The sequence below is a fragment of the Copadichromis virginalis genome, linkage group LG13 (assembly GCF_057382275.1).
Source record: "Copadichromis virginalis isolate Kocher_CV1m ecotype Utaka linkage group LG13, C_Virginalis_male_GT1.1, whole genome shotgun sequence".
NCBI classification, from domain to species: Eukaryota; Metazoa; Chordata; class Actinopteri; order Cichliformes; family Cichlidae; genus Copadichromis; species Copadichromis virginalis.
The window spans coordinates 20178989-20192704 of NC_140630.1; the positions used below are offsets into that span (position 1 = coordinate 20178989).

General features: G+C 41.3%; 2 protein-coding genes across 3 annotated transcripts in view; both read right to left on the bottom strand.

Moving 5' to 3' along the window:
- dst (dystonin) overlaps positions 1-13716 on the bottom strand; it is a 103343-nt gene that overhangs the window by 47666 nt on the left and 41961 nt on the right. For both annotated transcript variants that reach the window (XM_085477920.1, XM_085477919.1), the window contains 23 exons: positions 13550-13704; positions 12988-13456; positions 12762-12890; positions 12566-12643; positions 12298-12459; positions 11945-12049; positions 11638-11733; positions 11428-11553; positions 11188-11340; positions 10941-11095; positions 10706-10832; positions 10354-10537; positions 9591-9748; positions 9322-9500; positions 9085-9223; positions 8806-8999; positions 8530-8692; positions 8369-8452; positions 8045-8152; positions 7855-7953; positions 1531-1677; positions 270-358; positions 76-184 (listed from right to left, as the gene is read on the bottom strand). In XM_085477920.1, the coding sequence (XP_085334046.1) occupies positions 76-184; positions 270-358; positions 1531-1677; positions 7855-7953; positions 8045-8152; positions 8369-8452; positions 8530-8692; positions 8806-8999; positions 9085-9223; positions 9322-9500; positions 9591-9748; positions 10354-10537; positions 10706-10832; positions 10941-11095; positions 11188-11340; positions 11428-11553; positions 11638-11733; positions 11945-12049; positions 12298-12459; positions 12566-12643; positions 12762-12890; positions 12988-13456; positions 13550-13704 (3408 nt within the window). The remainder of the gene's footprint in view (positions 1-75; positions 185-269; positions 359-1530; positions 1678-7854; positions 7954-8044; positions 8153-8368; positions 8453-8529; positions 8693-8805; positions 9000-9084; positions 9224-9321; positions 9501-9590; positions 9749-10353; positions 10538-10705; positions 10833-10940; positions 11096-11187; positions 11341-11427; positions 11554-11637; positions 11734-11944; positions 12050-12297; positions 12460-12565; positions 12644-12761; positions 12891-12987; positions 13457-13549; positions 13705-13716) is intronic.
- On the bottom strand, positions 1629-7366 carry LOC146695620 (uncharacterized). The gene is made up of 2 exons (XM_085477921.1): positions 4211-7366; positions 1629-4040 (listed from the first exon to the last, which is right to left on the bottom strand). Exons 1-2 carry the CDS (start codon positions 7148-7150, stop codon positions 2040-2042), a joined length of 4941 nt encoding a protein of 1646 aa, XP_085334047.1. The 5' UTR covers positions 7151-7366; the 3' UTR covers positions 1629-2039.

Here is a 13716-nt window from a genome sequence, read left to right on the forward strand (position 1 = left end):
GAACATCAGGGGGCACTGTTTTCCAACACATTATAGGGCACACTCCATTAATAAACACGAAGCCTATAATCCAACCTCATCTGCAGAGGGAGTCTGATCTGAACACTGCTGGGAGAGTTCATTGTAGGCCTGAGTGAGAGACTGCAGCTGCTCTTGGGCCTTCTTTCTTTCCTCTTCTGTCATTCTGTAAAGACAAAAAAATATTAAGGATGAAGCCCCTAGCTTTACCAGTCAGTCTTTTGCATGCTAGTCCAGGTAAGGAGGCTTACTTGTCACTGTGTTTGTTTAGCATCGTTTGTGTGGACCTCAGCGCTTCTGCAATTTGTTCTTTTTTAGTGACGATTTCCTCCACTGACACCTAGAACATCAAACAGCAACAACATGCATATCACCATGTTAGAGTCAATGATGCATAGTGACTTTTATGGTAGTTTTACTTTACAATTGCAACAAAAAAACAAGATAATCCTCAAAAATGCACACACACACACAGACACACAAATACTTTTTACAGACTAAATTAAATTTTTCATGATTCATTATTTACATGAAGCATACTGCACACAACAACTTTGCAATAAATATTAGCAATGGAAACCTACATAACATTTTAGTGTTTCTCCCAAAGAGGACTTGACTGATTTACACAGTCTTTAATGAGGCTATAATTTTAACACTGTTATTTCTGATAGCACTGTGCACATTGTGCTTTATTCTGTTTTACATAAGGGGCATGATATCAGAAACATAATAAGGGGAAGGGGAAGGTGATTTTGACATAATTTGACAAAATAAAGTCTAATTATGTTACACTGTAATTACTGAATTGTGATTTTACTTTACAGACATTTATTTAAGTTTATGAAAGTATTACTACAGAAATGCAAAGGTCCACTACTAACATCAAAAGATATATAAGAAGTCAGTGATCTCATTAGCAAATGACATGTAATGAAAATCTAAACTTCTTTAATTCACACATTTATTTTATTTTCTATTCTTTTATGTTGGGCAGATTTAATTATGGACCCCGTGATAATAAACTGCCTCTCACCACTATTTAGCCATGATTTAATTCCTTTTGCAATATAATGAACACATCAGGGATAGTTTTATATAAATTTCATGTAACCTTAAGGTGAATAATATCAGTTTTGGGCCACATGTTAAAATATTTCAATAACCCGTGAGACTGACGTCATTTATTATTCAGTGAAGTGCATTAAATATGGGTGCTTGTGCAACATATGCATTTGTTTTTATTATGAATAAAATGAAATAAGTATTTCATATTATCTTTGTAGGTCTTTGTAAGTGCATTAATTAAATCCATGAGCTTCACAACATATATGGATAAAATGAATCAGGAAGTAAACAGTTTGTTTTATTAGAAATCAAACGCTGTGACAGCAAAGGGTGGTGGGATCATTTTGATTGGAGTGTTTTTGTCATTAAAAAAAATTCATATATAAACAAAAGTTAGCAATAATAAAAAAAACAGGACACACCAGGAACATACACATTATTTACCTGCGGCTTATTAGAAGCATCTGTGTTGGCATTACTATCTTTCAGAGCATCCCCACCATTGCTCACGGTCTGTTTCACATTGGACATCCACTGCAATAGTTTGTTAACCTTATCACCATTCTCTCTCTTCTCCTCATCAACAGATCTCTAGAATTAAAATAGACGGACTTTTAACAAGATTGTTAACTTTGCTACAAAAATAAACCAAAACACAGGAAGAGAGCTGTCAAAATCCATTCATGATCAAGTTAAAATCAGCAAAAACCAAAAGAAGAAAACACAAGAAAGCTTTGGACAACCATGTACTGAAAAACTGTTTTGGTCAGAGCTGAAGAAGAATCAGCAGCACTGAAACACAAATATTTTTTACCAGTTTAGCAATGCGAGACTTCATTGGTAATACCACAAGAGGCATCTTTGTTCATCAAAAGGTCAAAGATAACGAGAAAAGACTCACTGACTTTAAATCCACCCCACCAAAGGCTAATGCTATAATAACTGACAGGTTTTTATTTATATGCCCAAACATAATGAAATGTTGACTTTGGTCCAAAACCGTGGGATTTCGTAGCTTCCAGTAACCTTAACCCGGTGTGGCAGTCGTACACGCTTCTCTCCAGAGCCTCTTTGAATGTAATTCTTCTCTTGGTCCTTGGACAGGTGAGGCTTTTGGTGTGGAACTTCTCGTCTTTGAGTACAGTGGCGGTAACTTTATCAACGAGTCCGCTCTGAACGACTTCTTCAAGTGAGATTCTGTCGTGGGTGTCAGGTTTTATCAATCCTCCAGTCAGGAGCTGGAATTCAATACAGCGGAAACCGGCGTCTTTTGGGAGGAGATTTTCCTGAACAGCCTGGGAAACAGACAAAGTCTTTGCAGTCTTGGGATGAATGAAGCCATTAAGTGCTTGGTCAAACTGCAGAAGCTGCTGACTCAGTGCTTCATCCAAAAGACCTCTTTTGAGAGCCTCGGTGAGGGTAACTCTCTCTCCACATGACGGGTCACAAATACCTCCAGTGCAGGCCTGGGCCTCTAACAGCCGCAAAGCAGTAGCTCTGTCAGTAAAGCCCTGTTGAAAACCCTGAAAAACCGAAAGCCTTTTCTTCTGAGTGACATCCCAAAGTCCAGCAATGGGGCTGTTAACATCTTCCACAACAACCATTCTTGAAAATATCATGTCTGCGATCTCAGTGATACTAAGAAGACCTCTGCGATAGCTCTCAAGCTCAGACGATTCCAGGAATCTCTGACTTAGAGCCGACTCAAGGCAAAGCTGTCGGCCACCTTTGACATCAGTAATGACGTGAAGTGGGATTCCACTGGGGTCAGCTGTGGACTTCTCCTGCCATTCACTCTCCTGCTGTGACAGAAACAGATATGTCTTCTTGTCAATGTGTTTCCCCTTGAATGCTTCATAGGCTGACATCTCAGTGCCACAGTTGCTGTTGACAACTGACACCCTATGAGAGCTGGCAGGAGATGTGCTTGTTAGGTGCCTCTGACCAAACGGAAAGAGAAACACTCCACCACTGATGTCGTACAAGCATGCCTTCAGTATGTCAGAGTAGTATGCTTTCTGTCCAGTGTCAGGGTTGTGATAACCTTTGGGGTTACTGACTGGATCATAGAGACTCTGTAGAGTCTCCTTGTTCAAAAGACCCTGATCTACAGCAATGTGAGCTGTTACCCTGACCCCAGTTGCTGGGTTTATCAGTCCTCCAGTAGCAACCTGGACCTCGAGGATCTTTTTGGCTTTGTATCTATCGAGAATCCTTTCCTCCATGGCCTGAAACACAGACAGCTTTTTGCCTTTAAAGATGTAGCCACTAATAGCTTTCTCAGCCTCCATCAGTCTGTCTTTCAGGCTCGGATCTATAATCCCCCTCTCCAATGCCTCGGCAGCTGAATGCGTTTGTCCGGTAGCCAGATCTGTAAGGCTTCCTGTTGCAGCCTGAGCCTCGAGAAACTCAAGGGCATATGTCTTTGCTAGGAAGCCCTTCTCAGCAGCTTCCAGGAAGGATATCTTCTTCTTGCTCGACTCCACATAAATTCCAGCAATAGCAGCCGGTTTGCCGATGTACTCTTCATCCGAGGGCCTAAATTTGACAATATTTTGAATGCTTACACCCCCTTTGAGGTCTGGGAGCTTTTGGGGAGTTGAATATGTCACGCTCTGCTGTCCATTGCGGTCTGTTATACTACTCTCTGATGCGCTTTGGTACATTTTTGTCTTGCTGACATTAGTTTCGTGCAGCTGTTTGTCTTTAAGTCCCAACAGAGCCATGTATCCCTGTGCTGTCACAGAGCTTTGGAAATCAGTGTTAACGTGGCTCTTGTAAGTCACACTTTGCACATCTTTCTTGAGAAAAGCGGGAGTTTGATAAGGGGAGCTATCCAACATTGAGTTTGTTGTTGAATCCTGCTGAAGGCTTTGACTGTGAATGATCTCCCTCTTATCTTGTCTGACATGTTTAATCACTTCAAGGGTGATTTTGTTCTCCGTTGTTGCCATCTGTAGATGTGACATTGGAAGAGCTATTAAGTTTTTACAGCTACAATTATTAATATCAACTAACAGAAAAAAACAACTACTGAAAGGAGCATACTGCATTTAAAAATACTGGATCTGTTAATAAATGCACTATTATGTTCCTGTAATGCAAAATTCAGCCTCGTGCGTACCTGTGAGGACTTTTTCACTGAGAGAATCTCTTCATCTCTCCTGCTTTTTGTATCTTGATTTGAGTGCACCATTTTCTGCATTATAGCGACATCTGCATTCATCAGATCAGCCTTGTTGTCTTTCACATACTGGAAACTGCACTGAGTCGCCTCTAATCCGAGTGTCGAAAGCTTCTCCTGAAGGCCTTTAACCTCTTTGACGTACAGCACTATTTGTTCCCGCAGAGATCTTGCCTCATTTTCTCTCATTGTGAGTTTCCACTCGCTGTCTTTCAACAGCTGTTGAAACTTTGTCCATTCACCCGTTTGCTCATTGCAAAGGCTTTGCATAGCACTGATTTTTGACTTGAGTTCGACTTTTTCTTCCTCGAGTTCGTCTATTTGAGATTTTGCTTTTGACAAGTCTCGCTCGAGCTTCGTTCTCTCTTGCTGCACTTTGTCCATTTTGATTTGAAGCTGTTGGTCCAGTTGTTGCTTTGAATCAGCTGTGCTCTGATGTTTTATCTGCTTCATGTCTTGCTTGAAATACTTATTCAGCATCTCTGCTAGTTCAGCGCTGTGCACTTTGGATTTCTCGCTGTCGTTTGTGAGCTCGGACTGCAGTAAAATGATTTTTCTCTCTATTTCAGTTTTCACTAGCAGCAACTGCCTGTCATAGCCCTCTCTCTGGAGTTCTAGTTTGCTCTTTAACTCCTCCAGCATTTTCTTACACTTATCCAGTTGTTCCTCCATCTGCTGGGACCTCAGCTGAAGCGCAGCGTTTTCTATTTGCTTTTGCTCGGCTTCCGATTGGGCGTGCTGAAGGTTTTCTCTCAGTTTTCTGACTTCAGATCCCAATAAGATGCTTTTCTCTAATGCCTCAGCTTTCTCCCTCTTTAAAAGTGTATTCTCATTTTGTAGGTTTGATCTGGATTTCTCAGAACTGGACATCATTTCTTTGATTGCTATTCTATTTTTCTGAAGCTCAGCCTCCAGCTGAATTAGTTTGGACTCTTTGACTTTTCTCTCTTGGGCCTCTTTCGCTAACTCGTCTTTTGTTCTTTGCAGTGAGGAGCTTAAATCTGAAAGTTTAGCGTTCAGGTTCTCGGCTTTCCTTTCCGTTTCTCTCTTCTCACTCTGAAGCGTGTAAAGTTCCTGCTTTACGTTTTCTGTCATTTTCTCCGAGGTGCTGGTTAACCCCTTAAAACTGTGCTTTTGTTTGAAAAGCTCATCTTCTAAAGCTTTGATTTTACTGAGATGCTTTTGATTCTCTGCACATTCCTTCTGCAGTTGTGCATTTTTAGCATTCAGCATCACTTTCAAATCATTGATTTCAGCTTTCTGCATGTGGACCTTTTGATTTGCCGAATTCTTGTCAGAAAGCACTGACATCAGCTCAGTTTTAAGAGAGGTTATTTCTTTCTCATAACTGGCAGTACTTGAACTGAGAACTTTGATTTTCTGCTGCAGTTCAGTCATTTTCTTTACCTCCTCACTGTAATCTTGCAGTTTAATTTGAAGCTCATGAGAGCTTTGCGATTTCTTATTCAGCTCCTCCTCGATAATTCTGACCTGTGATTTGGTGCCCTCTACTTGAGCCCTGAAGATTTTAATTTGCTGATCCTTGCTGTCAATTTCCATCATCGCCTGATCCAGTTTAGCTTTGATGTTCTTTAGATTTTCCTCCATCTCCAGATTGATCTGTTTCATCTCATCTACTCTCGCCTGCCACTGAGAAGCAGCTAATTCACTTTTTTGAAGTTCTGCTTCCAGATTTTTACACTTGCCCTGCAGCGCCTGCTCAGATTTTTTCATTAAGCTACTTTCTTCCTTTGCTGTTTGAACTTGCTGTTTCCAGCTGTCGATCTCTCTCCTTAAAGACCTGAGCTTTTGTTCTGAAAGTGACCTCTCTTTTTCCATTGACTCCATCTGGATGTGAAGACCTTGAATATTACTCTCCGATGAGACATTCATCCTCGTCAGCTCACTGCATTTAAACTTCAGCTGATCTATTACTGACTGCTTGGAAGCCAGGTCTAATTCTAAGCTGTTAATCTTGTAACTATTTTCCTGTTCAATGGAGCTTTTTTTCTGCAGCTCTCCATGGGCGATGTTCAGCTGCTCTTTAAGGCCTTCTATTTCAGTGCTGTGAAAAAACATGTTTTGTTCCAGAGAGGACTTTGCTCTTTTGAGAGATCTGATTTCGTCTTGAAGCTCATTGATGGATTTCTTCATGTTCTGTGTTTCCTGCTGGAGTTCCTCTGATTTCTGTCTCATGCTAATCCTCTCAGCTTCCAAGTCCATCTGAAGTTTCTTCAGTCTGTTATTGCTGTCATCCAACAGCTTTTTATAACTCTGTGCTTTTTCTTCAGCCATGTCTGCTTTTCTCTGGACCAGGACCAGCTCCTCTAATTTCTGCTGCAGAACATCCACCATCGTGCTGTCATTTTCTCTGAATGCAGATGATCTCAGCTCACAGTTTCCTGCTGACTGGCTGTCAAAGGCCAAAGGCTGCTGAGCCACACTTTTAGCATGGATTTGGCTTTGCAGCTCATGAACAGTGGCAAAGTCTATTTCCTCCACATCTTTTTTTCTGTGAAGGCTTTGGGTATTAATATCGTGGCCATCGTTTCTATCTTTTAAGAAATCGTCTAGCTTCTTCTGAGTCAAAGACCACGTGGCCTCTGACTGCTCGATTAACATTTTTGTGTGCTTTAATTCCTGCTCAATTGCCATTTTGTCTTTAACTGCTATCTCTAATTTAGCATGATACTGATTCAGATAATGCTCGAGCTGGGATTTCTGACACTTTAGATCACCAATTGTCTTCTGCTGTGTTTCTATTTCTCCTTCCAACTTTTCCAACTGTTCTTGCCTCTCAGTCAGCAAAGCCTCCTGCTCCCAGACCCGCTGCTTAAGTTGACTAATCTCTATATCCTCTGTAGCTTTTTGGAGCTCCATGCTTTCTGTCCACCTTTCATTCTCTGCTCTTTCAAAAGCTTTTCTCTTCTATAATGGGAAAAAAACACAAATCATCCACTGTAGACATTGTAAATTAGCGCCATTAATAATAAAACAATCTCTCCATGAATTTCCTTAATGAGTTTTGTTTATAAAAGAAGAGATAGTTGTACTGTAAATGCCTAAAAACTGCAAACATACCATCAATATTTTAGGTTTGATTTTATTTCAGTTATAGTTTTATATGTCAAAACTAAGCTTTAGAACTAATGCACAGATTCCTGGAGAGACATTTAAAAGAGACATATAAGATCTACTGCAGCAGAATTAGAAAAAAGCTTTCTCATCCCAGCAAGTCAATATCTCCAGGAAGGAGCTACCATCCATGCAGACATGCACTGCTCCATTTCCTTTGCTTCTTTTGTACAATGAAGCAAACTCTCTTCCCTCACGATGAGACCTCCATCTGGGATAATTGTCTTGGAGTGAGTCAAAAAGTCAAGGTAGACAAGTAGTGGAAGTGCTGTGAGCCACTAAAACAAGCTGATAAAAAAGAGAAGACCACCCAGGAAGCATGCCCATGTGCGACAATACAGCTACATTGGCATCAGGAAACAAATGGTGAACAAATTGAAATTGAAAAAGTGCCACACGAATCCCTGTTACCACAGAAAGTTTTATGTGTTAAAGCAAGAATAACTCACCTCCTCGTCCTCAGTTCTCTTCAGCGTTTCGCTGGCAAACTTCACATACTGAGTCATCAGAGTCACCAGAGCAGTGTAGCGCGTTCGGAGATCCATAAACTATAAACACAACCAAGTATATTACTGAGCAGGCACTGTTGTTCATACAGAACTCATTTCTTCTGCTGACAAAGCCAAAATAAAGTTTCACCTCCTGCTGAATGGCATCAGAAGAACTCTGCATCCTCCGTTTCTTGAGAGGAGATTTGTGCTGGGAGTCGACCATCGCTCTGAACGTCATCAGCTGAAGTTCATAATCCTAAAAAAGAATTTCACATGAATTGATGGTGAACTAGTTTTTGTTAGATTATTATTGCTCAGTCTCCTTTCACCAAATGTCAACAAAATGTGACTAACTGCTGCACTATTCAGAAAAAATATTCTGCAAAAGCCTGCAGACCTGATGCGTTACTGTTTAGATAACAGAACTGTAAAGTGGGGGTTAAACTAAATTAAAGACAACAAATGGCTTCACCTTAACAGCAGATGAGTACTGCTCTGAGTACTTTTGACATTCGTCGATACTGCTCTGTTTCTTCTCAATTTCAGCAACAAGGATCTGAAAAACACACATTTTAATACATTGTGTATCTATATAAATGTTTTTTGCTGTGAATAACTTCTGTGTTGTCCTACTTTTTGTTTGTTTAACAGCTCAGCCAGTGCCTTGCTATCCTCAGGCTTGTGTTCTTGGGCCTTCAGCTGTGCTGCCTCCATGTCTCTAACCCATTCATCAAGGCTACTATAGGAGTCTCTGTAGTGCTTCAAAGATTTGCTGATACCATCCAGGTCGCGGAGCCTGAAAATTGGTTGGATAAGCTTTTAGTGATCAATACATACACTGACTATTTTCTGCAAAAACAGCTGGTGTGCTTGATTTAATTCAGAATGAATAAATGAAAAAAGCCAAACCTGCTATCGATCTGCGAGTGGATGTTCTGCCACCTCTCGCTCAACTGATCCGCCTTTTCTTTGTGCCAGTCGAGGTCAAAGTCGCGCTCGTTGTGCGCTTTAAACATGCGGTCACTGATGAGTCGCGCCTTCTGCAGCTCATCCTCCATGTCGTGGAATGACTCCTGTCTCTCATCAATCTCTGTCCGCCAGTGCTGTGTGCAGAAGCAGGAATGGTTAACAAGTGAAGTCAAAACACTGGGTGTGTTGGTGAAATACTGTATCATGTTGGTGTAACACCTTTAGTGTGGAAATGACATTTTCAATGGATTTGACATCAGGGTTCATGGCATCTTCTTCATAGAGTTTGGACTCATAGGCCTTAACAAGCGCCTCTGCACTCTGACTGTGTTTCACCACTAAACTCACAGTTTTTAATCTGCAATAGAAGAAAAAGGTCTTTAGTTCTAATATTCTTTTGTATTACAAACATACATATAAATGAATTACCTAATTACAATGAAGGGAAACTCTTACTTGTCCATATAAATGGAAGACATGGAGTACACTTGGCTCATGCTCTGAATGAGGACTGTGAGCTCAGATGAAAGCGTTGCCACAGACGGAGAACCTGCGGCCTGTCTGAGGAACAGCTCGCACTTCTCCTTCATGGCATCCAGATCCTCCTTCAGCTTATTCAGCTCTGCCGTCTTCCTCTGCGAGAGCAGATGAGGGCGGGGGGATGATTTAAACTGACAATAACAGCGAAGTTCTCGAGTATCATAAATGAGTATTGCAATGTGTACCTCATGCTCTGTGATACGCTGCAGACTCTGCTCCAGGTCATCTCTTTCCAGGGGTGAGCGTATTTGCCTGATCAGGTGTTCTTCATGGGCCTCCAGATGCATACGGAAGTTGCGTATTTCCGAGATGTAATGATTGTACACCGACTCCTCGTGTTCCTCTGTGTAACAGAAAAGGATCAAAGTCTATTAAAAATACTGACATCTTGGTTGCATTTTTCTTTTTGAGAGTAATAAATATAAAGCTTTGCGTTATTTTGAAAATCATCCAAAGGAAAATAATTTAAACCCAAAAATACTGCAGTTTAAACTGACTGCCTCTAGGTGGCACCCTTATTATGCTATAAGGTCAAGTAAGGTCTGATGCAATGGAGCTCAATCCACTGAACTTTGTATTCTGCTGAGGTGGAGTCAGTCCCAAAATGAGAAAATTATGACTAGTGCATTGAGAAAAAAACAATCTTTTAAAAGGAAATGCAAATATTTTATACTGTATATGTGAATACTGCCCACGTGCATATGTATCAACACAGCGGAACAAATATTCTTCAAATTTTCCCAAAATTAAAATTCATGACTACACATAACACTTTAACGGCATATCAGTGCAGTATTTACATTCACAGCAAAATCAGAGTAATTCCAATAGGTATTAACTTAAGGCTTAAAAGGCTTAACAGCCATGTGTTTCCCTTTGCTGTGTTTTGTACAATGTACACAAGCTGCTTGTTGTTACGCAGAAGGGGAAGGGAGATTTGAGCCTTGCCTCTCTCTGCGGATCTGAGCAGTTCCTGGTAATACTCCTTACACGCCGCCACGTCTCTCTCGAGCTGCGCGCAGTCCGCCATAGTGAATACCTTTGACTCCTCGCTGTCTTCCAGGAACTCATCAAAGTGGGACTGCAGGTTGCTCAAGACCTGCTGATGCTCACCTGGCAACATGGTCTTTATCTGGAGTGATGAGAGCAAAACAGTCAAACAAATAAAAACAAGTGTAAATAACACAAACTGGCATTTTCCTTAGAATGATCGTTATCAAACTGAAGCGTGATTATCACAAATGATCGTCAAAAGAAAAGCTCGACTGACTGCAGTCTGAAAAAACAAACTTCGACATACTGAAGCCACATTCCAGTTGCGGATGGCTTGAATGTCAGCCATTAGATAATGCCAAGACACCACACTCTTCATGTTGACGTGGGAGTGGTGCCACAGTGCCAGGACGTTCTGATATAACTGCTCAGTTCTGCAGAAGCAAAGGTTATATTATTAATATTATTTGCTGCGTCAATGAAATTTGTGAAAAAGATTACTATAGGGGAACTGTAGGAAACTTAGCATCCTACCAACTCACCTTGAAGCCATATCAACGGCCTCTTTGTTGGGTGGAGGGACAGTGAAGCAAACAGAGGGAACCATCGCCTCATTACCTGCTGGGTTGATGACTTTCCACTTAGCCCGGTGAGAGTTACTGGCCAGTACGCACTCATCCTCTTTATAAATGGTAATCTGAAAGAGTTGACAAACCGTAACTGATTTACTATAAATGTTTTATATAAACCGAGATTAAATGTGGTGATTCACGGCACCAATAATAGTACCTCTATCTGACGATAATCACAGATCGCTTTAACAGGGATGGAGGATCTTAGTGGATTTTCAGGGTTTCTGGGCTTGAGCTGCACAATATTTTTAGCCCTGCCCACCAGCCCAGCCACAGTGCTGCGGTACTGAAGGAGCTGCTCTTTCTCGTCCTAAGGACACAGAAACCCACAAAAAAATGTGTTTTCTTCATTTCGCCTTTAAATGCACACACACTTCATATCTTTCTGTCATTTTACCATGGACTCCTGAATGAGATCCTCCAGTCTGTGTAGGCTACTTGTTCGATCACAGCTGTACTTTCTTTGAATCGAATCCTGCAAATTTTTCAGGTAATCCATGGACTCTTTGGCATCACTGAAAAACTGCACAGTGAGGGAAAGAGAGTTGAATTAGATGTGGCAAACACTTTGCTGCATTCGCTGAAACAGTCCACGGCAGCAACTCACCTCAAAATAAATGGCATTCTCCTTGAGATGTTGTTCGACACATGAGCAGAGCTGTAAAATCCAGCTCCACTGGGTCTGCATTGCAGCTTTGTATGCCTTAAAAACAAACCCCAACATTAATTTTTTCAGATTAAAAAAATACATACATATCTTGGCATCATAACTGGAAAATTACAAGTTGAATCAGGACTTTATAATCTTGTAATCGCTGTGAAAGATGAATGCAGGGTGGAGTCACTGCTGCTAGTCCAAAATTTGGATTCTTAATTGTCATATTGAGGATGCACAAAGAACACAAAGGGCTTACTTCAATAGTTAGCCTGGCTGGGTGGTTCTTGAGCATAAGGCGCTCTGCCTTGTCCTGCACAGACTTGATGGCTTCCTCCTTTTCATCCAGCTCCCTCATCAGGTCCTGTATTAAGACATTAAGCTGAGCATCACTGGCATTCTGCCACGGCATAAAACCAGTTAGTCCATCATCTAACAAAATCTCATATCCCGTCTCACTGATTTTAAGTTTAAAGCTAAACATTCAAGCCCCAGTTCCTTTTGATGCGAATGGTGCCTCATTAAATAAATGGAGCTATAACGTAAGCAAAAACTAGAAAGCCAAATCGTTGTTGATGGAAGGTTTACTAGCTTCAACAAGCAAAGACTTACAGCGTGGTAATCCCTTTTTTTGGAGATGTTAATGTTGCGATCGCTCCAGTCAAAGGCAACCTCCTCTTCCTCCTTCTCGTTCAGCCAGATGAGCTCTTGAGTTGCCTGTGATACAAAGTCATGCAGGCTCTCCAGGTGGCTTTGCCGCTCCCTGGATGAGCTCTGAAAGAGACGGGCGAGTCAGACAAAAACAAGCACGTAAGCAGTTGTAGTATTTATTGGAAAGCCATTCATAAATTCGGAATATTAAGCTCGACAAATCTCTCACCAAGAGTCGTTCATACTGCTTTTCCAGTTTGTTCAGTTTGTCTGAAAAGCTGAGCTTTAAAGGCATCGTCATCTGAATCTGAGAAAAGAAAAACATGTTTATTTATTTATTTTTTTTATTTTATTTTTTTTTGGGGGGGGGGGGGGGGTTTCTAACACAGCTAACAAAAATTTATGCAACTGCAAGAAATACTTACTTCACTTATTTTGGCTTCTTTAAGACTCATTTGGAATTCTTCGATCACTCTGTGTACATTTTTGTGGTTATCTAAATTCATTTTCACACTTGGCATATCAGATCCCCACTCTGAACGCTCCAGCTCCATCTTAACAACAGAAAAAAAACTCAACACAGATACTCAGCATCTCATTTTAAGTGCCTTAAAATAAACCCACACCAAGTTATAAATCAGAGATGCTCACCTGCATCTCTTCTACCCAGTTTAGAAGGTCCTGAACAAACTTCATGTTGACCTCTTCTTCTGTCAAGCTGGGGTCTGCCAGTGAGGACTTCAGTAAGGGCTTCCGGATCTGCATGTTTTTCAAATGCCTGAGGCTACTTGGGACCATGTCACCACCGCTCCCCAAGTAGCTCTGGACTGATGCAGGCTGCAGACTCGGGGTCAAGGCAGGAGTCAAGGATGGGGTGAGGCACGGCGTAAGGCTGGAGGTGAAGGTGGACCCAGGGGTACCTATTCCCCCTGGGGTGAGTGCAGGAGTAAGGGCTGGTGTCAGGTTAGTGTTAATGCTCTGGGAGAAGCCAGAGTTCAGACTCTGTGTGATGCCTGAGATCATCATTTTGGTTTGCTCTGTTGTCAGGGTGCGGCCTTTGCTGTACACAGAGGAGCATTCGGCTCTCAGGGCTAGAAGATCATCGCGGAGTTTTGACACCCTGTATAGAAGCAGATGACAATTTGAGACATATTTTTTTAATGACATGAGGAAATTTCAGTGTTTTATTTATACAGAAGGATGTACTTTGTACCTTTGGACAAGCTGATCTGCAAATGGGAATTTTCCATCCAGGAGAATCTGGATATCCACTACTTGTTGTCTGAGAATATTCTCACACTCCAACAGGTAGCCAGCGATCTCAGCTTCATTTAGGAACTGAATACCAGACTCAAGACGTTTTGCATCCTTTGAAAAGAA